This window comes from Podarcis raffonei, chromosome 15 (genome assembly GCF_027172205.1).
Source record: "Podarcis raffonei isolate rPodRaf1 chromosome 15, rPodRaf1.pri, whole genome shotgun sequence".
NCBI lineage: Eukaryota > Metazoa > Chordata > Lepidosauria > Squamata > Lacertidae > Podarcis > Podarcis raffonei.
Genome location: NC_070616.1, coordinates 4323511 through 4348642, shown reverse-complemented (window position 1 = coordinate 4348642; position 25132 = coordinate 4323511). Strand labels below are relative to the sequence as shown.

General features: G+C 47.3%; 1 protein-coding gene across 2 annotated transcripts in view; it reads right to left on the bottom strand.

Moving 5' to 3' along the window:
• Positions 1–1715: 1715 nt before the first annotated feature.
• The window catches only part of YPEL2 (yippee like 2), a 52007-nt gene continuing 28590 nt past the window's right edge, over positions 1716–25132 (bottom strand). For both annotated transcript variants that reach the window (XM_053366524.1, XM_053366525.1), the window contains exons 2-5: positions 17396–17710; positions 6750–6793; positions 6284–6392; positions 1716–3279 (exon numbers count right to left, since the gene is read on the bottom strand). In XM_053366524.1, the coding sequence (XP_053222499.1) occupies positions 3190–3279; positions 6284–6392; positions 6750–6793; positions 17396–17512 (360 nt within the window). In that variant the 5' untranslated portion in view covers positions 17513–17710 and the 3' untranslated portion in view covers positions 1716–3189. The remainder of the gene's footprint in view (positions 3280–6283; positions 6393–6749; positions 6794–17395; positions 17711–25132) is intronic.

Sequence of the window (25132 nt, the reverse complement as noted above, 5' to 3'; positions counted from 1 at the left end):
CTTGGGGACAAAAAAAAAATTAGCCAAGTTCTTTGGTCATGCTGTAAAGAGAGAGAAATCAAATTTCCAAAAGCCATTGATTCAGAACACAGTGTTTTTGAGTATAAACTCAAAATCACGGGGTGGGGGTGGGGCAATCAGGATGCTGATGGGCTCCCAACTCCCAGCAGCCCCAGCGACCAGCATGGCCAATGGTGAGAGACGATGGAGTCCAACAACGCCCAAGAAGGCCTCAGTTTCCCCCTAAGTAGTTTAGGGCATCTACTTTTGCTTCCCTCTTCCATTACCAAACACAAAACGCTGTCACACGAGTCTGTACTCTAAGAGCAGGTGATGGGTGATTTAGCAGCAAAATCTAGCAAACGTTAAGAAGCACTTGAGGTTAATGTTTTAGCAGAGCAGGAAGACTGAAACTAGATCTCAGAAGGGACAGCCCAAAGGGTGCTTCTGATATCAAATGGTTTAGAGAGGGGCATGGGCTGCAGCCATACAATAAAAATGGGGTGTCCTGTCAGGTAAACAACAGACGCTTGTAGTGGAACAGGCTTGGATTTTGAGAGACTGGACTTCCCAGGTCCAAGCTGGGTATTGCACTGTTATTAGGACTAGCATGTAAACAGGTGGTGTGGGGATGTATCAAGACTCCTGCTTATCCTTTCATCTGCAAAGGCAGCAATTCGTGGGTCTTGCCCCACAGACAGATCTGTGCCCTGAAATGCAGCTTTTTGCTACAAAGATTATGGGGGGTGATTCTCTTGCACCATCAGAGCCAATTAATCAGCAAACATTAGTGATTGAACCTAATTCCTTCCTCCTCACCCCAAATTTTCTCTTTGTTTATCACTCTCAAGCGGGCACCCCCCCCCACTGCTGCTAACCTGAGTTTCTGCCACAGAAATCCCAACAGGAGGCCATGAAAACCGGATGGTTCTCCACGCCTGCCCTGGCCAAAATAAACAAAAACAAAAACCCACACCATGGGCTATACTGGATCTCTTTCTTGCCAGCAGATTGTGACAGATTTGCAGAGCAGATTAACCTACATGAGAAGATTTCCACCAATAAAGCAAGGGGTGAGGGCAAATGAGAAAAAGTGAGAGGCAGCGAGAGGGGAAGGATGGAAAGGAATTCATTTAGATGTGTACAAATTCAGCCTGACTTCACTTGTCAGACACCGGAGTCGCTTTGATGCAGAATGCAAATTCACAGTGTTACTGACAATGCATTGAAATGCAAAAAAGGGGGGGCTCTCAAAGCTCTCCCCTTGCAGCCCCCTGGGTCCCCACCCCAAAAAAAGACAAGAGGGAGGCCTGAAAGCAAAACAGGAGTGATTCAAAAGAAGGCTACCCCTCTGCCATGCAAAACCCTGGCCCGACATAGAACACTGGCAAGTAATATTCCACACACACCCTGCAAATCTTAACAGACAGTTAACATGTTTAGCCAGATCCATTGGAGACAGCAATTTCTTCTAATATAGTGGGGAGGGAGAGGCAGACAAGGATTCTCACAGGCCTTGCATTGGGAAACTGAGGCCTGGCTGCTTTCTGATGGCCACTGAACCTTGGTGCAACATCAGGAGTAAGACAGCATCACTCCTTCCTAATTGGGAAGGGCAATTTTGGCAGTAGCTCCAAATTTGGGCAGGCTAAAATGGCCCGCCATCGTTTGTGAACTCTTCCCTCTTCTATATAGAGCCGTTCCTCTATCTCTACTTAACAGAGTAGGGGAAAACTGTGGCCCTCCATATGCCACTAGACTACAACTCCCATCATCCTTGACCCTTGGGCCATGCTGGCTGCTGGGAACTGGAGTCCAACGACACCTGGGGAGGCTGCAGGGTTCTCCACCCGGAGGTTTTTAAGAGTCCTCTGCTTCTTTCGGAGCTGCTTCTGTTCAAAACACTCACCAAACCCCCCCCCCCCCACTGCTGAACCAGAACTTAACACACACTTAGGCTCTGAAACATTTGTTACTGCCTGAGTCCATCACCCCTGTTGTGTTTTTGTTCTTTTTAAGAGTCACACTTAACAGCACAAGTGCAGGTCGTCCAACTTATCATCTGCAGAAGCGATCCAGGCTTGTTTCCATCATCCTAGTGAGACCAGTCAGCCCCCCTCCCCGCAAAAAAAATCAAGCAGTCAGGAGGCTGCAAAACTGCCAGCAATTTTGTGAAGGATATAGATCACTACCTCCTTGTTCTCCTTGCTCCCCCGCCCGCCTCAAATGTATTCGCTCCCTTCAGTTTTGAAGCGGGACATGCTTCCTGCACTTGAAGTGTCAACGTTGTGGGAAGCAAATGGCGAGGGTTTTCCGATCTCCCAACATCAGCACCGCAGTGTTTGGGTGGGCTTGCTCACTGGGAACAGGAGGCCAGGGAGGGCTAGGCCCGGGACCTGTGTTTACACCCTCCTCCTCTCAAATCAAACATTAGTACAAAAAAGACAAAAAATCCAAAGAGATCACTTAAAAAGAAACAAGCAATCAAACGAGGAACACAGACCAGTCTGGGGATGCCACTAGCGACAAGTTTTTAGGCTACAGTCTTTGAGATGCAGAGAGGATACAGCCATGAGGTATATATATTTTTTTCTGCGGTCCACAAGTTTCAAGCCATGGTTGACCAGGAATTTTTTTAAAAGGCCAAGCGGGGAAAGGGGTAGGGGCGATGCAACTCTCCCACGCGCCCGACGTCTGAAGACCCAGCACTCCTTCCCTCGTGCCGGGACCCTTGGATTAAAAACACACACACACACACCACCCCAAAACCAACCTCCAGTTTGTACTGAGACAATGTCACTTAGGAACCGGTTTTGAGGGGCACCGAGTTCGAGTCCTCCTTACATCTATACGCACCCCCAATGCCAGAACACAGAGGGGTAAGGGAGCTGGGCAGGGGAGTGGGTGAGGAGGAAGGGGACCAGAAGTTAACTCACAAACAAGAGACAAAAGCAAAGAGAGACAGAAGTTATCGAGGCCGGTCACCGCTAAGGATGGCAGGAAGGGTTCTGTGAGGAAGCATCTCAACACGACGATGACGACGACAAGCTCCCAAATGCACGGAACCAAACGGTTGTCAGTCACTCGCTCATATATATATGTGTGGGGTTTTCCGGGAGATAAAATGTTCAGTAGGATGACAAACTCCCTCTCTCTCTCGCCCATGTTCGGCGTGCGTCTCCTCGCCATTCAATCCCAGCCGTTGTCCTTGATCATGTGAGCTAATTCAATGATGTATTTGCCTTCCTTATACTTTTGACTGCTTTCGAACGCGTGTTCCTGGAAAGGGAAAGAGACACAATCAAAACAAGGAAAAGGAGCGAAGTTCCTCCTGGGTCTCAGTCCAGGGACTGCGATGTCCGGAAACCGAACCGAGTACCTTCCGCATGCAAAGAAGATACTGTACTACACACTGAGAGCCAGTGTGGTGTAGTGGTTAAGAGCGGTGGACTCGTAATCTGGTGAACTGGGTTCGCGTCTCCGCTCCTCCACAAGCAGCTGCTGGGTGACCTTGGGCCAGTCACATTTCTCTGAAGTCTCTCAGCCCCACTCACCTCACAGAGTGTTTGTTGTGGGGGAGGAAGGGAAAAGGAGATTGTTAGCCGCTTTGAGACTCCTTAAAGGGTAGTGCCAGTGTGGTGTAGTGGTTAAGAGCGGTAGTCTCGTAATCTGGGGAACCGGGTTTACGTCTCCGCTCCTCCACATGCAGCTGCTGGGTGACCTTGGGCCAGTCACATTTCTTTGAAGTCTCTCAGCCCCACTCACCTCACAGAGTGTTTGTTGTGGGGGAGGAAGGGAAAGGAGAATGTTAGCCGCTTTGAGACTCCTTAAAGGGAGTGAAAGGCGGAATATCAAATCCAAACTCTTCTTCTAGTGAAAGGCGGGATATCAAGTCCAAACTCAAACTCTATTGAGCTACAGCTCTTCAGTAAGGAATCTGGAGAGCACCAGGTTAGGGAAGGAGGTCGGGTGGGCCCAGGAGATTTCCACACCTCTTGTGTTACTGTGGTAAATGTTACAGATAGGTAGCCGTGTTGGTCTGCCATAGTCAAAACAAAAAAATTTTTTCCTTCCAGTAGCACCTTAAAGACCAACTAAGTTAGTTCTTGGTATGAGCTTTCGTGTGCATGCACACTTCTTCAGATACACAGAAGAAGAAGTGTATCTGAAGAAGTGTGCATGCACACGAAAGCTCATACCAAGAACTAACTTAGTTGGTCTTTAAGGTGCTACTGGAAGGAAAAAAAATTTTTTGTGGTAAATGTGATCATCATCTGACAGTACAGCTCCAGTATGAAATGCAGTCACCACAAACAGGAGCTCAGCTTCTTTTAAAACCCAGCTGAAGTGTGCACAAGTTATGGGCCTTTTCTAAACATTGTGTATTAGCAGAGGTTTGGAAGGAAATTTACAGAGGCTCACTTTTTCTTTTTTCTTTTTTGGTTCCTGAACTGTCCAACCGTGTTTTGGAAACATAATCCGATTGTTCAAAGGACTGAGGGTTTTAGCGCCTGGCTGGCATGAACTCCCAAGGTCCCTTTTGCAACGGGATCAGGTTCACGGATTTATCCCAGAGGCTGAAATGTTGCTAACTTCCCCAGCTGCTCAGCAGCCAACCCCAACTCCAGCCTCGCTGAGGAAGAGTGTACTTCTCTTAGGACTTTTGCACAGCTCAAGGCCAGAGCTGGCTTCGCCATGTGACAGGAATTTTGAGGTTTTAGATATATGGTAATGTTCATAAGTGTACCAACCAAGCACGTACATAGATCAGCACAGAAAGACCGACCTGAAACCATTTTGATTCCTAAACTGAGCAAATGTTTTCCCTGCAAGGTCAAAGTGGGAAAACCTCCCCATTGTCTCTTTCCTCACAAATCCTGTCTTAAGGGCACATTTAAGATATGAATAGGGTGTGAGCCTGTGACCTGGCCTAAGAACTAAGTATTTATCATTACAAAAGACTGGCCAGGCTCCCCAGGCAATCCAATCAAGTAACTTGCCAGACAGGAGAGAAACAACATTCAAATTTCTGTTTTAGACCGCCTTCTCTGTGATGTAGGTGTGATGTATCTGAGGGGTGGTCTTAGGTTACACCCCTTCTGTGATGGATGGATGATGTTTCTGGGGGTGGTCTTGATCTACAGGGTGGCAATTTCAAAAGTCTTTATACGGCCTTGCACACCATTTTTCTGGGTTCCTCCTCCTCTCCTGCATGTGGGGGAGCACCCTGTTGCAACAAATCAATAAAGATCAAGCTTACGAGCTGCTTTGCTTCTCAATATTCTCTGGTTGGCCTCTGTTATTCTCTCCTACCAATAGGGAACCTACATAAAGACTCTATATGGGCTCTTGGATACCCCATAAGGGAAAAGGGCAATTTTTGTTTACAACAGCCACACCGTCAAAAGGATCAGCTAGCTGGTATTCAGAAAGAGACCTTGTCCCAGGAATAAAGCATGTGTTTTATGCAGAATCAGAGCGTTGGTGCATCTAGCTCAGTACTGTCTACACTGGCCGGCAGCAGCTCTCCCCTAGGTTTCGGGCAGGGAGGGGACATTCCCAGCCCTATCTGGAGATGCCAGGGAATTGAACTTTCCTGCATACAAAGCAAGAGCTTTGCCACTGAGCTACAGCTCGCCCTCTAAAAATAAAAGGAGATTCCAGTTATCATAATAATAATAATAATTTATTATTTATACTCTGCCCATCTGGCTGGGTTTCCCCAGCCACTCTGGCGGCTTCCAACAAAACACTAAAATACAATAACCTATTAAACATTAAAAGCTTCCCTAAACAGGGCTGCCTTTAGATGTCTTCTAAAAGTTTGGTAGTTATTTTTCTCTTTGACATTTGGTGGGAGGGCGTTCCACAGGGAGGGTGCCACTACTGAGAAGGCCCTCTGCCTGGTTCCCTGTAACTTGGCTTCTCACACTGAGGGAACCACCAGAAGGCCCTCGGCGCTGAACCTCAGTGTCCGGGCAGAACGACGGGGGTGGAGACGCTCCTTCAGGTATACCGGACCGAGGCCGTTTAGGGCTTTCAAGGTCAGCACCAACACTCTGAATTGTGCTCGGAAACGTACTGGGAGCCAATGTAGGTCTTTCAAGACCAGTGTTATGTGGTCTCGGTGGCTGCTCCCAGTCACCAGTCTGGCTGCCGCGTTCTGCATTAGTTGTAGTTTCCGGGTTACCTTCAAAGGTAGCCCCACGTAGAGCGCATTGCAGTAGAGCGCATTGAACGAAGGGCCAAAGGGGACAAGATTTTAAGAAAGAACAACACTCACGTATTTCCAGCCCAGTGTGGTTTTGCAGTTTTCACAGTAAATGTCTGCCACCGCATGCAGTCCTGTTAGCAAAACCCGTTCTTCCGCAGGGCCACAGCCCACATTAACTCTGCAAATGTGGGAAGAAGGAAGAGAGAAGTTTTGATTTGCAGATCCTGGTCCATTTTGCTGCAGCAGCTGTGCTCCTCACTAAGCACACCTCTGTTCTTATATGCATAAATCAGGATCATGCCACTTCAAGCAGTCATTGGCTTGTTAACTGGAAAGGGCAGGGGTGGGGAAACCCGTGGCTCTCCAGACACTCCTGGACTCAGACTCCCATCAGCCTCAGCCAGCATAGGCCAACGCAAAAGGATGATGGGAGTTGTAGTCCAGCAACATCTGGAGGGCGGAAGGCTCCGTCTCTCCCTTTCTGACGACAACAGTGACAACGGAGAGGGGGTGGGGGTGGAACCCAGACACTTACACTGAATTGAAGAGATAGGCCCGGCCCTGGCTTCCTTGAAAAGACTGTAAGGCAAAATAAAAATAGTGTTTGTCATGATGAAAGTCACACCCTGTCAACAACCAAAAAAAAATTAGTTCCTGATGAATTATTAGCAGTGATCTCAGTTGCAGCAGCACGATTTTGCACCTGGGTGGGTAGAGAAGAGAGTATTCCTTTAACCCAGAAGAGGCTGGCAGCGATTAATTCGCTCCATCCTTGTGGATCCTCTCTGCAAAGCAAAAAACAACAACACCCCAACTCTACAGCCTGCTGTGTGTTGTTGGTGCAAATCCCTGACCTCACCACCCTCTGGAGCAGTTCTGGGGAGAAAGAAAAGACCCAGAAGTGTCTGTTCAAGGAAACTTGGATTCTTGCAGTCTGCAGGTCAGAAAAGTTAGCAGTGTAGGAGGAGATGTTTAAGAGGATGAGAGATCAGTGCAGGTTGTAGGGAGTGGGGTTGGGTAGAGGGAGAGACAGAGAAGCTCAGATTCTTGTTTTAAGAGAGTAAAATGGGCTTTATTGACCCTGGATGGTAGCATCTAGATTACAAAAATAAAAAGGGCTTGCAATATTTTCAGGCTGTGGAACATAGTTAATTGGCATAACAAACCCCAGACCTTCTGATCCCAGGGTCCTCTGTTGACAAACCAAATGCCGGATCTCCAGATTGCAGGACCGCCCCCTCCCCACATCAGCCAGAGGTTTATGGCACCTCTGACTCAGGTGTCCTCAAGTGACATTAGCAACCAGCTCTCCTCTGGCTTCACCCCCCCTTCAAACACATAAATGTACCAGACACCTTTTGATTGGTCCCCTGACGGCTGGCTCAATTACATGAAATGGCCCGCCCACAAGAAGAATAAACAGACTCTACCTCCATTTAAAGGGCTATCTACCCCCCACTCCATCTCCCCATCTGAGTTTTGCAGAGTGGAACACAGACCGTTTCCCCTCCCCTCCAACCTCTTGGGATGTTTGCAAAAAAACACACACACACAAAAACACAACACCATTTGGTTTGAATTAAATATGTGGCAAGGAAACTTTTCCATCTCATGCGAAGGTTTCAAAGAGCCACACACCCTTTGTGAAGAACAGAGAACATAGTAAGCCAGACTATGGAAAACAAAACAAAAACTGTGTGTGTGTGTGTGTGTGTTCCCCATCCCAGCTCAAAGAAATAGGTAGGGTTGGTTTTTGAGTTTCTCATCAAAAAGAGCCAAGAATAGTTCCTGCACTGCTAACTGTAAGGCAGACACTCTCATCTTCCAACGGAACAATTGTTTTCTTCAAAGTCTAGTGAAAGACACATCAGCATATTACTTCTGCCTTGCAGCAACCAAAGTTTCTGGCCCACAGACATTCCTGCTACCCTGCCTGCCCAGACAGAATTTCTAATAAACTAGGGATGGGTGAGCTGTTTCATGGCCAAGGGCAAAAAAAGAAAGAAACAACTACTCTCTGATTTGAAGAAGAAACCTTGACTGCCTGATCACCTCGAGGAAAACTCTGACTCGCCACAGGAGACTAAGCATAAATCACCTCCCCCAGAACTGCAAGGCTGAGCTAACTGTTGGAACTGTTTAGCCACCCAGATGCACAAGATAGGTATGAATTAATTTGATAGCTCCTGACCCCAGTCTTTCAACCAAATCCACCTGATTTCATGGCTGCTTCACACAAGGTCCTTGCTCGGGTCTCTGCACTAGAGACATTAGGAATCGTAAACAAGGGACTGCAGGAATAATTCATTCTTTCCCTCACACACACTCTCTGCAGGGTTTTCATCCGGCTTAAAAAAAATAATCTTTGATTAGCCCCAGAGAGGGACCCAATTACCATAGAAACACTTAGCAGATTTCAGATCCGAAAGGTCAACGCCAAAGCTGTTGATCCCCCTCAGGTCAGATGGAATGATTCAGATCTATTTTTAATCAGCAGTCGCAGCTCCTACAACCACTCCATTTCCCTTCCAGCCCACCAGTTCAGAAATCTCCACCAGAGGCTTAAAAATAAAATAAACAAAGCACCTCACCCACACCCCAAAGAAACAGGCCACAAGATACCTCTGGAGCGTGCAAGGGGGCAGATAGCGGAGGATGGACTTTAAATTAGTTGAAGGGGGGGAGGCCAAACTACAGAGTGGGAAGGAGCCGTAACTGAGTGATAGGACATCTGGTTGAAGTGCAGAAGGCCCCGATGGCATCTCCAGGTACGGGCTGGGGAAAGACTCCCTTACCTGAAATCCTGGAGGACTGTGGACAATACTGAGCTATATGGACCAATGGTCTGACTCTGTATATGGCAGCTTTCTATGGGGATAGGTAATCAAGAGGAAGCAAAGACATCACCTTGCCAACAAAGGTCCATATAGTTAAAGCTATGGTTTTCCCAGTAGTGATGTATGGAAGTGAGAGCTGGACCATGAAGAGGGCCGATCGCCGAAGAATTGATGCTTTTGAATTCTGGTGCTAGAGGCGACTCTTGAGAGTCCCATGGACTGCAAGAAGATCAAACCTCTCCATTCTGAAGGAAATCAGCCCTGAGTGCTCACTGGAAGGACAGATTGTGAAGCTGAGGCTCCAGTACTTTGGCCACCTCATGAGAAGAGAAGACTCCCTGGAAAAGACCCTGATGTTGGGAAAGATGAAGGCGACAACAGAGGACGAGATGGTTGGACAGTGTTGTCAAAGCTACCAGCATGAGTTTGACCAAACTGCAGGAGGCAGTGGAAGACAGGAGTGCCTGGCGTGCTCTGGTCCAGGGGGTCACGAAGAGTCGGACACGACTAAACGACTCAACAACAACAAAATCAAGAGGAAGGGATGCGGGTGGCGCTGTGGGTTAAACCACCGTGCCGCTTGGGCTTGCTGATCGAAAGGTCGGCGGTTCGAATCCCCACGACGGGGTGAGCTCTGGTTGCTCGGTCCCTGCTCCTGCCAACCTAGCAGTTCGAAAGCACGTCAGAGTGCAAGTAGATAAATAGGTACCGCTCCAGCGGGAAAGTAAATGGTGTTTTCGTACACTGCTCCGGTTTCGCCAGAAGCGGCTTAGTCATGCTGGCCACATGACCCGGGAAAACTGTCTGCGGAAGCAGACAAACGCTGGCTCCCTCGGCCTTTAAAGAGAGATGAGTGCCGCAAGAGTCGTTCGCGACTGGACTTAATTGTCAGGGGCCCCTTTACCCTTTAATCAAGAGGAAAGGTAACTTTGGTGTCCCCCCCCCCCCAAATTATGATGAACACACATTAGTATAGGGGCGGACTTTGGTAATCTTTCATACTATGGAGCCCTGTGCAAGGCCCAAATCTGGCACTGCTAAATGGGTCGTCTCAATTTTGTGCCCCCTCGGCTCGGCACCCTTTTTTTTAGGGGGGGGCAGGCCTAAATAGGGCACTGCATTAGCATATAAATATGTGCATCCCCCGCCCCCGGCTGTCCTGCTATGGCAGGGCATAAGTTCATCTGCTCCTCGGGAATCCTGGGCTCCCTCTGGAAGATACAAAGCTAAAACACATGCAGCCAATCGGAAGCCGCGTCGGACGTTCGGGTTCCAAAGAACGTTCACAAACCAGAACGCTCACTGAGATCCAGCACCGAGGGCCTTCTGGCGGTTCCCTCATTGCGAAAAGTGAGGTTACGGGGAACCAGGCAGAGGGCCTTCTCGGTGGTGGCACCCGCCCTGTGGAACGCCCTCCCAGCATATGTCAAGGAAATAAGCAGCTATCTTATTTTTAAAAGACACCTGAATGCAGTCCTGTTTACGGAAGTTTTTAATATTTAATGCTGAATTCTTTTTAACACTCGATTGGGAGCCGCCCAGAGTGGCTGGGGAAACTCAGCCAGATAGGCGGGGTATAAATTAATTATTATTATTATTATTATTATTATTATTATTATTATTCAGGAGCCAGCACATTTGACTCACAAGGCGTTCGGGATCCAAGGTATGACTGTATGTGCTTTTCAAGGGGTTCATACTAATTCTGCCGGACTTAATTTTTGCCCAGATTTGTCTTCCTGGGTGCAAAGAGAGGGACTGATTTGATGGAGGGAGGGGAAGAGATGTCACCGGAGGTGGTGGAACTTGCGGTCCTTGCTCAAACGTCTTAATGCAGCTGCTGTACGACGTAAACATGCAGCCACCCATAATGCAATGTGGAGATAATAACGCAGCTTTCTTTCACATACCTGTTGGGAAGACTGTGGTGTTAATATTCACAAGGAACACTGAACATCCGGAGCTCTATATAAATGCTAATTCTTTTTACATAATACTACCCTTACAGTTCTCTCTTATCTCGTTGGGAAACAGCCTTACAAACAAAAGAATCCTACTTCTGAAAGATCAGAAAACAGGAGAACGGCAATTTATTCCCTCAAGACTGACAGGTGGTGGAGAAAGGCAAACCCAACAAGTTAAATCATCCAGATTTACTACTGAGGGGGAAAAAATAATAATTTAAGCAAGTAGACTGCCTTGGCCCAATAAAAAGCCCAGAGGATTCGCGGCCCTGACATGAATTATGAGATGATAAACGGGATCTGTGTGGTTTTTATCTGAAACATTAATCTGGAAACGAACGGAAATGCGGGTGCAAGGAAAACATGAGCCAGAAGCGTGACGCAGCGTTTAAAAGGGCTAATGCAATTCTAGGCAGTATGAATAACAAAGAAACAAAAAAGCGAAGTGACCAAATATTGAGAAGTAATGGCAATGTTCTGGAATGTTTCCCGGGGCAAAGAGATAAAAATGGCGAGAGGGGTTGGAGACCAAGCCGTGTTTTGGAAAGGCAGAATATGTTTAGCCTGGAGGAAGGAACAGGAAGAATAACCTGCTAGTTCAGGCTAAACCAGTTCAGCGCCATGATCTCACAGGGGCAAACCAGATGCTTATGGAAAGCCTGAAAGCAGGAACTGAGAGCAACACTTCTGGTTCCCAGTATACTGTCTCTGAGTGAGGGGAGGATTAGGGGAAGGGGCAAAGAGACAATGTAGAGCAATGGTCCTCCAACTTCTCCCTCTGCCTCGGACCATTTGAAAATTGCTGAGGGTCTTGGTAGACCACTTAACGGAACGCCCTCCCGTCAGATGTCAAGGAGATAAATAACTATACAGTGGTACATCAGGTTACATACACTTCAGGTTACAGACTACGCTAACCCAGAAATAGTGCTTCAGGTTAAGAACTTTGCTTCAGGATGAGAACAGAAATCGGGCTCCGGAGGCGCGGCGGCAGCAGGAGACCCCATTAGCTAAAGTGGTGCTTCAGGTTAAGAACTGTTTCAGGTTAAGAACGGACCTCCGGAACGAATTAAGTACTTAACCCGAGGTACCACTGTGCAACTTTTAGAAGACATCTGAAGGCAGCCCTGTATTGGGAAGTTTGTAATATTTGATGTTTTATTATGTGCTGGAAGCCGCCCAAAGTGGCTGGGGAAACCCAACCAGAGGGGTGAGGTATAATTACATTTTTAAAAAATTGTTGTTGTTGTTGTTATTATTATTATTATTATTATTATTATTATTATTATTATTATTATTATTATTATTCCTTTCGTAGGAATTGTAACGTGCTGTGCTAGGTGCTCTATGGTTTTAAATTGTATTTTTACAGGCAAGTAAAACACAAACCACCTGAATGTGTCTTGGTCACAGAAAGGACTGAATGACTCAATCGAAATTACTTGCTTCCCTGCAAGGAGTCCAACTGGAAAGTGCTCAGAGGATGGAGCTATGGATCACACAGAGACCCACCGGGCACCCTCCTCTGCAGGCAATCTCAGGCCATGCCACACAGTTTGGGCTTTACTGTCCTGTGTTTTTTTATTTGCTTTGATTCCCCTCCAGGAGGTTTGCAGCTGTGCCCAGAAAAGGATTCTTAAAAGGGAAGAGATTTATGGGGGGGGGGGTGGAATTATTGAAAGGGCAGCTCAAAGCCCTACAGACGTCTCCAAGAGAGCAGCCTGAGTACTTGGACTGGGAGAGCCCATTTGAAGAGAAGAAGGAAAAAAGGAGGTGTGGGAAGGCCGGCAAAGCATTCTCTACATATTTCCATAATCAAGCACATCACTGTTGGGTTATTTCTCCTTCTTTTTTTAAAAAAGAGAGACAGATGGAGGCATCCAAGTCAGAAAAAGCAACCTATTGTTAGGACGGCATGCATGTGTTTGAGAGAGCTACAATGTGTCACAAAAAACGCCAAATTCCCCTCATTTAGGGCAGGCTTGGGTAGAATCTCAAGTCGGGGGGCCAGATGTGGCCCCCAGGCCTCTCTCTCTGGCCCTTGGAACTCTCTTGAGGCCACACCCTCTTTCCCCAGGCCACGCCCTTCACTGGACTTACTGCACATCCTAAGTGAGGGTGTTTGGGCTTAGCTGAAAGGTGTTTTTGATCTCTTGATGCCCCTTGCTTGCCAGGACAGAGGACAGACAGGCAGAGGGGCCTGTATGAGTGGGTGCAGAAATTAGCTTGCAGCACATTTACCTTTGTTTCTTGGGGGACAGGAGGCGGGCAGGTGTGGGGGACTCCCTGATCCTGAATGGGGTAACTGTGCCCCTGAAGGACCAGGTGCGCAGCCTGGGAGTCATTTTGGACTCAGCTGTCCATGGAGGCGCAGATCAATTCTGTATCCAGGGCAGCTGTCTACCAGCTCCACCTGGTACTCAGGCTGAGGCCCTCCCTGACCGCAGACTGTCTCGCCAGAGTTGTGCATGCTATAGTTATCTCTCGCTTGGACTATTGCAATGCGCTCTATGTGGGGCTACCTTTGAAGGTGACCCGGAAACTACAACTAATCCAGAATGCGGCAGCTAGACTGATGACTGGGGGCAGCCGCTGAGACCACATAACACCGGTCCTGAAAGACCTACATTGGCTCCCAGTACGTTTCTGAGCACAATTCAAAGTGTTGGTGCTGACCTTTCAAGCCCTAAATGGCCTCGGCCCAGTAGACCTAAAGGAGCGTCTCCATCCCCATCATTCTACCCGGACACTGAGGTCCAGCTCTAAGGGTCTTCTGGCGGTTCCCTCATTGTGAGAAGTGAGGTTACAGGGAACCAGGCAGAGGGCCTTCTCAGTGGTGGCACCCGCCCTGTGGAACGCCCTCCCATCAGATGTCAAGGAAATAAACAACTAAGCGGTGCCTCTGGGTGCGAACGAGATCCGTTCCGGAAGTCCAGCCACATCCCGAGGAATTCACAACCAGAGGACCGCTTCTGTGCATACACGCACAGTCGAAACCTGGAAAAATACTTCTGGGTTTGCCGCGTTTGCATCCCGAAGTTTACGTGTCCAGAGGGATATGAAAGCAGAGGTACGATTGTATTTGACTTTTAGAAGACATCTGAAGGTAGTCCTGTTTAGGGAATTTTTTTATGTTTGATGTTTTATTCTGTTTTTAATCTGTTGGGAGCCACCAAGAGTGGCTGGGTAAACGCAGCCAGATTGGTGAGGTATAAATAATAAATTATTATTATTATTATTATTATTATTATTATTATTATTATTACTATTACTATTACTATTACTATTACTATTTATTATTATTAAGGCCAGTAGCAGCAGGTAGCAGGATGGTTCAGTGAGTAAAGAGGTTACATACATTCTGCATAATGCCCCTCACCGGACTCTGCTCTGTGGCTTTGTTTTGAGTCAGCCCAAAGGCAGGGAGGCTCTGGGTTCTAAAAACCCACTGGGCAGGGCAAAGGTGCAGTTGGCCAGACCCACTGACCACACCCACGATGTTAAGACATTTGTGAAAGCAAGTGGGATACAAGAATCCACAGAAATAAACTGAGCCGCATCTGCCCGTCGCCACTCTGCTTTCGCTTAAACCTCCTAAGAACTTTCTTGGCCGGACTACAAAGCCACCACGTAGCTCTTCTTACAGATGAGATACAATCCAGCTGAAACAAAACCCTTTCACCATCACACCTGCCAAAGACAGCGGGGAGGGGTGGACTCACCAAACCACCCAATGAGAAAGCAAAAAATGAGTTTCCATATGCTCACTTCCCGGAATGGATTTAAGGGGCCTGCTTAAAAGCATTGGGTGATCAATGTACCTCCCCAAATAGAATCTGCTGATTAAGGACCACATTTTCCTTTGGAAAGCAACACGTCTATGTGTTGAAAAGTTTCAGAGAGAGAAACAGAGAGAGATTTGGTGGAGGGCAAGAGAAAGGGTCCTGGTGTTCTTGTTTTTCAATTTGATCCTTTTACATGGGTTTGTACATTTTGTGGTATTTTATGCATTGTGACATTCCATTATTTTCATTGATTATAGTTTACACTTAAGAATTACAATAAAGAATTACTAAACAGTTTAACTATTATTTGCCGACATTTAATTTTACGCTTTGCTATTACGTTCTAACGGATTACTGACTCTTGCTTTATTCAATATGTTGTTAGTTTTAAAGCAATGTTTTTATTGAGACTTTTTTTGTATGGGGTCAGATTGTTATTAGGCGTGTGATTTGTCTATTTTGTTGTTTCTTCAGTTTGTAAACCACCTTGTGTATGGCGTAATATAGAAAGGTGGAACACAAATAAAAAGTGGAAATGGAAAAAGTGAAAGGAAAGGGTGGGGGGCTTCCAGACCGAGGGCCATTTATGGGCCCTTTGCACCTCTCCGCCTGGCCCTCGGGACTTCCCTCAGGCCACACACCCTCCTCCAACCTCACCCATTGCACAACCTCCTTGCATGTTTTTGCCAGGCAGAAATGTGTTCTCAGACTCTGATAATGCTTCTTGCTTGGCTGAATGGAGGGCCGAGAGCAGTTATAGAAATGAGTCTCCTGTCCAAAGGTAAAATGCTAATTCATTGATCCACCCACTTTTTCCTCTGGTCCTGCCCACCAACAGTATGTGGTCCTTGGAAGGATGGTCAGAGGAAAAGCTGTGCCCTTCTCTGACCCACAGCCAGCCTCTCTGGGCAGCCAAAGTGACTTTTCAAGAAGCCTGCCGTTGGCCAAACAGCTCAAGGCAGGTACCTTAGAATAGTCCTTTCCATGCCGCTTTGAAGGCCAATACACGTATCTCAGCCTGGCCTACCCCGCAGGCTTGTTGGCAGGATAAAACTAGGGGTGGCGGAAACCTACACAGAAGAAGGGAGATAGATAGGGGATAAATAAATGCACAGCATTTTATCGCAAGCCTAACCCTGCAGTCATCTGAAAAGTCAAGGAGGCAGATGAGGAATGCCGCTCCGAAGGAGTGTAAAAGAGGCAAACTACATCAGTGCTTTGGTACAGGAAAGTCGAACTAAACATCAGGAAGAACTTTCTGATAGCAAGAGCTGTTTGGGAAGTGGAACGGTCTCCCTCAGAAGGTTGTGCGCTCTCCTTCCTGGGAGGTTTTTAAGATTGTGTGGCCACCTGTCTAAGAGAAAAAGACAACAGAGACCTTGAAAAAGACTGGGAACCATTCCTATTATATTTGCAGAAACAAAGAAAGACAATAGACTTGATGGCAGGATTTAAATAAACATCCAAATTAGCATCAGAAAATATTTGGAAGCTAGTGAAATAAATAGTGATGTATTTAATGTTATTTTTATGTTTTTAAGGTTTGATGTTATGTTATTAATAACTTTTTCTGTTCAGAGATAGCAAAGCGGGTGAAAATAGAAACAAACCAGAAATGCTAGTTGGGGGAAGTCTTGGAGGGGAGGGAGGGAGGAATATATAGTAAACGTTAAGAATTTGAGATGTATGTAATGAATGAAAATGAATAATTTTTTTAAAAAAAGGATTGTATGGCCATTTGTCATCGCTGCTTTAGCCGAGAGTCCTGCATTGCAGGGGGGGGAAGCTGGACTAGATGGGCCTCGAGGTCCCTTCCAACTCTACGATTCTATGATTCTACAGGAATAGGAACCGAGAGGCAGTGTGGTGCAGTGGTTAAGGTTTCAGACTAGGAGGGCAGTGGCGGGGGAGGGTGGGAAAGAGGCCACAGTTCCCACATCTCTGTTCAGCCATGAAGCTCGCTGGGTGACCCTGGGCCAGCCACTTCCAGCCTTGCCTACCTCGCAGGGTTATTAGTGAGGATTAAGAAGAACCTTTCCTGCCAACCTAGCAGTTCGAAAGCACACCAGCGCAAGTAGATAAATAGGTACCGCTCCGGCGGGAAGGTAAACAGCGTTTCCGTGCGCTGCTCTGGTTTGCCAGAAGCGGCTCAGTCATGCTGGCCACATGACCCGGAAGCTGTACGCTGGCTCCCTCGGCAATAAAGCGAGATAAGTGCCGCAACCCCATAGTCGGCCACAACTGGACCTAACGGTCAGGGGTCCCTTTACCTTTACCTAAGAAGAACCTTATATGCCTTTGGAGGAGGGGGGAAACACAATTCCATAAAACCTGGTGGCCGTCTTGTGGCGGCTCCTCGGCCTAAAGCTTTCCACACGGGTCCTTATTATCCAAGGCAACATGGTGTTCCAAAATCCCCATAAGACACACCCGGTCCACACAGGAAGAGCTCTGCTGGACCAAGCCCAAGGCTGATTCAGCCCAGCATCCCGGGGCCAACCCCAACGCCTCTGGGAAGCCCACAAGCGGGACGGGGAGGCAACTGCCCCTTCTCCCTGCTCGTAAGCCCTGGGGTCCAGCGCTCCCAAGGCGTACCTTGGAAATGAGTTCGTCGTGGTTTGCCAGGTGGGCTCGGCAGTGGATGCAGCTGTAGGTTCTGTGGCACGAAGGCAGGTAAGCTTGGAACGTCTTGGACCGGGTCATCTTCACCATTGGAGCCACGGAGCGCTGGGTAAACTCGGGGGTGGCCCAAGAGGCGCTCCCACAAGACGGGTCGCAGGGGAAACACTGGAACACGCAGGTGAAGGCCGTGGCTTGGCAGGGGGCAGGTGTGGGGCAGGCTCCACACGCTGGCGATGGCTTCGGGGGAAGAGAACCTGGCGCAGGGGCCGGTCGACGACCCGCTCGGACCTGCGGAGGGCGGAAGAAGGAAAAACAAGGAAGTGAAACGAAGGGTTTAAACAGATAAAAAGCCGCGCAGGCAGACACCTGAAATTTCCCAGGTTCCAGTTCTGAAGGAGCAACCCTGATTATTTTTCCAAGCAGAAAGTTGAATTTGCATGCAGACACCCCTGAAATCTCTCAAGTTCCTGTTCTAAATGAGAAACACCAGGTTTTCCAATAAGAAAACTGAATTTAAGCCTGGGCTTACACACACAAATGCACACACACACGCAGAAACATCTATAATAGCTCAAGTTCCAGTTGTGAATGACGAACCTGTGTTTGCAGATGCACACACACCTAAAACCTCTCAAGTCTGTTTCTTGCATGAGCAGCCCCAATCATTTTGCAATGGGGAAACAAATAAATTAAAAACCTGTCCCGGTTCACACATCAACACACACCTGGAATCTGTCAACTCCCAGTCCCCAATTATTTGCCGAGAAGAAAATGCAATTTGAAATATGCCCGGGTTTTTCCCTCAGCTCCTAGAAACGGCTTTCCTTACAGCACAACCTTGGGTGGGTTTACTCAGAAGTTAGTCCGGGCAAAGCCAATGAAAAATTTAGCAAGCATGCCGACGTCTCCAACACCAGATCTCTCGAAAGGTGTCTTTGGTGGAGATGCGAACACTAGAAATTTCCTTTTAAAAAAGGAGATAAAAAATAGGGGTGGAGAAAAGAGCTTCTCCAGAAACACAGTTGTGCTTTCACAACACAGAATACAAAACAGGTTAGGCCTGTTTGCTTCCTGACCAGTTTTCAAGTTTCTAGCCCTCTGTCTCTTTATTTTTAAATCAACAAAACGAAGCCTCCAGGGGTGCATTTGTGGGGCTAAAACTGCCAGTTTTTACAGTGCAATCCTATCTATATGTTGACTCAGAAATATAAGCTCCATTAAGCTCAATGGGACTTAAATCCCAGGAAAGTGTGTGCAGGATTTGTAGTCTTAGCACCTAAGTATTTCAAGTATGAGGAAGGGCTGTCTGCAGCTCAAGGAGAGCACTTGCTCTGCATGCAGAAGGTCGCAGGGTTTAATCTCTGGCAGCTCCAGGTAGGGCTGGGAGGCACGCCTGCCTGGAACCTTGCAGAGAGGCTGCCAGTCAGTGCAGACAATACTGGGCTAAATGGACCAAAGGTCTGATTCAGTATAAGGCTGGATCCTATGTTCTCAATAGAGACCCAGGTTGCCTCCCAGACAGGCCTATATCCTTTTACCAGGGCAGGCGGGCGGGCGGGTGGGCAGGGGAGAAACTGTAGCTTTCCAGATGTTGGTGGACTCCCACCAGCCTCAGGCAGCATGGTCAGGGATGATGGGAATCCAACAACATCTGGGGCAGAATTTCTCAATGTTTTTAGCTCCCCTTTTAGCTAAAAATCCTACGCTTCCCCTTCGAACATGGCTCGCCTGATTATTTTATTTGCAACAAATTTTGGGGACTTTCACATTTTTTAACTTAGGCTGCTGGTGTTTTTTGAAAATACTCACCCGCCCCTCCCCATATCTTCATAAGCAACCCCCAGGGAGAGGCATACCCTCCTAGTTGAGAAACAATTATTGGCCCTCCCCCAATTCAAAATATATTCATCATGTCCAGGCATCCCCAAACTCAGCCCTCCAAATGTTCTGGGACTACAATTCCCATCATCCCTGACCACTGGTCCTGTTAGCTAGGGATGATGGGAGCTGTAGTCTGGAGGGCCGAGTTTGGGGATGCCTGATCATGTCTCCAGTCCTTTTACTTATAGAGATGGTCAACAAACGGGGTAATTGTCATGGAACTGCTTTTACTTATTGAATAAATTGCCATATATTTGTGGGGCTAGAACTCCCACCAGAGTTGCCTGGGGCTGATGGGAATTGTAGTTCATCTAGAAGGTGCAGGGCTGGTCAACATGGGTTTACAGTTTACAACCCTATACTGTAAGCAACTGGGGGTGGTAGCAGTTGAAAAAATATTGAACAAAATAGATCCTTTGCATGCTTACTCAGAAGTAGGAAGTTAATCCTACTGTGTTCTACGGGACCTACTTAGCAACGGTGTGCTGTTATTGGGCTATTTTTATTGACTTAAACGATGCTTATCGTTAGGCAAGGCAAATTCTTTAAAATATATATACAGGTATCTTTTTTAAAAAAAAAAAGCTTCAAGCAGCAAGATGCACCATTTTCATATAGATATATAGTTTTGGGCATATGCTGATTTGATGTAGGTTTCAAATATATTAAAAACTAAGGCAATCGATCAACTGAGGACCAAATGACACAGAATATTTTTCATACACAGAAACTGGCTGTTTTTATTCTGAAGAGGAGATAAAAAGCAGCAGCCCCCATTTGGTCAGGAATGTGCCCCGATCAAGATTGGAGTCCACATGCCAGGTCCTTGCTGAAAATCATCTCTCTCCAGCAGCTGAAGAGAAAAGTTTTCTGAAAAGAGCATCTTTGGGAGCCAAAAAGCACATGGACAGCATTGTCGCTGGACAATCCCTGATCTGCATTATGGCCCAGCTGTTCTTCCTCCAATTTAGAAATGGCCAGTTTAAACAATCCTTCTGCATATTAAGCATTTCATCTATATTTGACGTAACACAGCTTTTCTGCTAAAACCATAGGGTATTCATTCTTTTTGATGTAAATACACTTCCCCCATCTATTGTATTACTTAGGTTTTTGTTTTTTTAATCACTTTATTATCTGGTTAACTTGGAAGGGAAACTCCCCAGCAGACAAAATGAAAGGGGGAAAGCAGAGAAAAAGTTTTATCTAAGCTGGCTGAAGTAACTTGACAAAAGCAGAAGAATTGATCTCCCAAAAGGTGACCTCCTACTATTTCTGTCCTGCTGAAAACCATCTCCCTCACAAAAAGACCCCAAACCACAAATCTCAACACGACTGCATGCCCCCAGCTCAGCAGAGGCAGCGCCGCTGATCACTCAGGGGGATTTGAGAGATACCGCAGTGGATGGAGACACTAGGAGAGCAGAAGAGATCCCAATCGATCCAGCCGCCTGGCTCACTAGACAGAAGGGAAGTTTCAACCACAGACTTCGTCCCCCACAGAAACCCCCGGGGCGTTTAGAGAATGTGAAGCAGAAAGATCCCCAAACTGTGTGCTGGGGTACCAAACCCTCCAAGTGTCCCTATTTTCCAGGGACATCCCTGATTTAGAAAAGCCACCCCAGTTTCTGATTCGATCCCAGAATGTCCCACTTTTCCTTAGGATGTCCCTATTTTCATTGGAGGAATGTTGGAGGGTATGGAGTTACAGCGGTACCTCAGGTTAAGTACTTAATTCGTTCTGGAGGTCTGTACTTAACCCGAAACTGTTCTTAATCTGAAGCACCACTTTAGCTAACGGGGCCTCCTCCTCCTCCTGCGCCGCCGGAGCACGATTTCTGTTCTCATCCTGAAGCAATGTTCTTAACCTGAAGCACTATTTCTGGGTTAGCGGAGTCTGTAACCTGAAGCTGTTACGAAAAAGGAGCAATGCAGAAGCAAGCACCAGGTGGCTGGAATGGTAAACAGGAAACTGATGTTATTGGATTGTCCCGTGGGAAACTGGGACTGTCTGTAAAGTGCTCTGAGAGCCGGATGTTACCTCAGAGCAGCACATGACCCTGTACTGGAAGTACATGGGTGGAGTTTATTCTCTCTCTGCAGCTGGGAAGCAGAGTGTGCAGACATGTTTCTCTGTACTGGTGAACGACAGGAATAAAGACATGTAAATATATTTCTGTCTGTCTCTTTCCCCCTCCCTAGGAGGGGAGTGGGAGGAGTGGTGGTGTGTTCTCCTTCACGTTGAGGAGAATCGCCGATTGGAGACCTCCTTTGATCTTGCCGGCAGACGCTGGCAGGGGAGGTAAACAAGGATTCAAGCCGGGCACCTGGAGGGTGGCCAAATTCCTCTGGACTAAGAGCTAAGCTGGAGGCTGTGCTCTGACTGTTGGCTTGGATCCCGAAAACTGGTAGCAGACCGATGGATATCTGATCTATCAGAATCTGCATGAGAGGTGAGAGGTCAATGAATCGTTGCCATCCTCTGCACCTAAGGAGATAAAGAAAGCGTCTGCCTGCAGCCAGAAGCTGAAACAGACAGCTGGACACCGAGAGGAGTGTGTTTCAAGGCAACGGAGAAGGTATGCTGCTTTTTGAGGTAGAGAAAAATGGACGCAGAAAGGCTTATTTTCTGGTTCACAAGGAAGAGCTGCGTTTGAAGAAAACAAGCTCTGAGGGCAAGCTTGCATACCAGGAATTCCTGTGGTTTAGATAAGGAGTTCCGTCCTGAGCAGGTTGCTAGGCAACGTCTGCCAGTTACTGAGTGGCCTAAAAAGAGCCTGGGAAATCGAAAGTGTATCTGCGCAGCTGTGCAAGGGTTTTGAAAAAACAGCCCAAAGGCTTGCCTGCCAGTGAAGCAGTAAACAAAGACTTTTGGAGTTTTACTGGCTTGAAAAGTGAAGGCTGGCTTGAGATTGAGTGTACAGCTGACCCTTGGATTCAGCATGGATTCCAAGAAGGCGGGAGGTTTGCCCTATCCCCCTCCCCTCACTAATGACAATTATTCATCTTGGTCTATAAAGATGAAGGCCCTGCTGCAGAATCAGAGGGTCTTTGACGTGATTGAGAACCCCATCCCAGCAGCACCAACCCGAGGTTGGGAGTCACAGAATCTGAAAGCCAGGACGGCTATAATTCTGTGTGTGTCAGATGACCAATTGGTGCATATTCAGGGTTTGGAATATGCACGGGAAATTTGGGAGATGCTACGAAGAACACATCAGAGGGATGCTGGTTCTTCAGCGTTGCTGTATTTTGAGAAGCTGACCAATCTGAGGCTTGCGCCTGATGGAGATGTTCAAGCGCACCTGACGGAGATGAAATATCTGCGCCAGCAGATGGTGGAACGCAATTTCCGTCTGCAGGAGGAAGTGTTTTGCTTCATGATGATCAACAGCTTAAATTGGACTTACAAAACCGTTGCCAGTCAGCTTGGTTCCCTCCCGGCTCAGGATTTGACCGCGGAGAGGGTGTGTGCCGTAGTTCTGAATGAACAGGACAGACTTGCTGCACTGGAAGTAAAGGACCGGGGGAGGGAGGAACGGAGTTCTAATTCCCCCGCAGATGAAGCTACTGGAGAAAAAGCTCTAGCTTTGAACGCTGTCCGATGCTACAATTGTGGACAGGCTGGGCATCTTCAGCGGAACTGTAAGAAGCCACGTCAGCCAAAAGGAGCGAAGGGCCGCTCAGCAAAGCCTGAGGCGTCAGGCAAAGGTTACACCAAGACTTCGGTGAAACCTGCAAAAGCTTTGATGGCGAAAGGAACCACGCCAGATGTTGGGAACGCGTTTATTATCGACACTGCAGCGACAGTTCATATGTCCCCACACAGAGGGCTCTTTTCATCGTTTAAGAAGCAAAGCTTCACTGTGACACAGGCCAACGGTCAGGAGCTAGAAGCGACCGGAAAAGGGACTGTCTATCTTAAGAGTCTGGACTTGACAATAAACAATGTTTACTTGGTTCCTGAATTGAAGTTCAATCTGCTGAGTGTTTCGCAGATTGCAAAGAAAGGACTGAAACTGTCCTACGATGCTGAGAGCTGCAAGATCTACAAAGATGGAGAGTTATATCTTTCTGCCAAACAGAAGGATGGACTTTATTTGTTGACTTTTGCACACAGTGATTACATGGAATGTAATTCATCTGTGTCTAACCAAGTTTCTCTTGCAGGTGTGAGCAAGAAGAAGACCGGGGTCAACAGAGCATTTCAGCGGGTGTATGCTGATGTGATTGGTCCTCTAGAGCCATCTAGAGGCAATGCAAGATATTATCTTGTGTGTGTGGATCATTTCTCTAACTATGTCTGGGTTTATGTGTTGAGAAAGCCACAGGAAGCCTTGGAGAGGTTTCAGGAGTTTTGTGACAAAGTTAAGAGTATGCATGATGCTAACATTGATTGTCTATTCACAGATGAGAAGCAGATTTTTCTTTTACAGGATTTCCAAAGGTTCCTGCAGAAGAAGGGGATCAGACACAAGATTGCTGTTTCAGCGGAAGCGTGGAACAGGGGTGTCTGTGTACGGGTGAACAGAGAATTGCAAAAGGGGATGGAAGCGCAATTGCTAAGTTCACATCTGCCACATGAGTACTGGGCCGAGTCTCTGATGTCGTACTGTTATACGAAAGTGAGAAAGGTTTCAAAAGAGTTGGGAAGTTCTCCTTTTGAGAAACTGTTCCACAGAAAACCTTCTGTTGCCCATTTCAAGGTTTTTGGGTCTCATGTGAGAACAGAAGCTCCAGGTGGAGTAAAGAATGCCAGAGGCATCTTTGTGGGGTATGAAAAGGGTCTCTACAGAGTAATTTTGTCTGAATCTGGTCAGGTGATTCTCACAAAATTTCTAGAGAGTGCTCCTGAACAGGAGAGAGTGATAGTACACACATTTCCCACTGAGGACGATTCAGATGATGATGATTTCACTGATTTCAGCTGTACTGAAAGTGATGACACTGATAGCTCGGAGAGCTCAGTTGTCACAGTCATTGAGAGGAAGTCTCACACAATAGATAGGCCTTCACAACTGAAGGATGAACCACTGTTTACCATTGGAACTAGTTCTCCAAAGAGTCCTGAGACTGGACCAGTGAGCAGAGAGGATCAGCACCTCATACGAAGGTCTGAGAGAGTTACAAAGGGTCAACCACCCAAGAGGTACTCAAAAGAGTTTGCTAACTTAGCTGTTGCATGTGTTGCTGTTGTAAACAACCGAGGACAGGTTGGAGCTGTGTCTAAGTCAGAGACAAAGACACAACAGAGAGTTGCTAGCCAAGGTAATGCAGATGCACTCATTCCTTGGAAACCAGACAACCAGAGAGGTACACTGGGGAAACCAGTGGCGGGGAGTTCCAAGGGTGGAACTGAAACAACAGGGGAGTGTTATGTGTATAACAACTGTTTGTTTTCTTCTCTGGATCATGCTTTGCTTGCTGCAACACGCATTGATTCTTTTGGGGGAGGATGTTACGAAAAAGGAGCAATGCAGAAGCAAGCACCAGGTGGCTGGAATGGTAAACAGGAAACTGATGTTATTGGATTGTCCCGTGGGAAACTGGGACTGTCTGTAAAGTGCTCTGAGAGCCGGATGTTACCTCAGAGCAGCACATGACCCTGTACTGGAAGTACATGGGTGGAGTTTATTCTCTCTCTGCAGCTGGGAAGCAGAGTGTGCAGACATGTTTCTCTGTACTGGTGAACGACAGGAATAAAGACATGTAAATATATTTCTGTCTGTCTCTTTCCCCCTCCCTAGGAGGGGAGTGGGAGGAGTGGTGGTGTGTTCTCCTTCACGTTGAGGAGAATCGCCGATTGGAGACCTCCTTTGATCTTGCCGG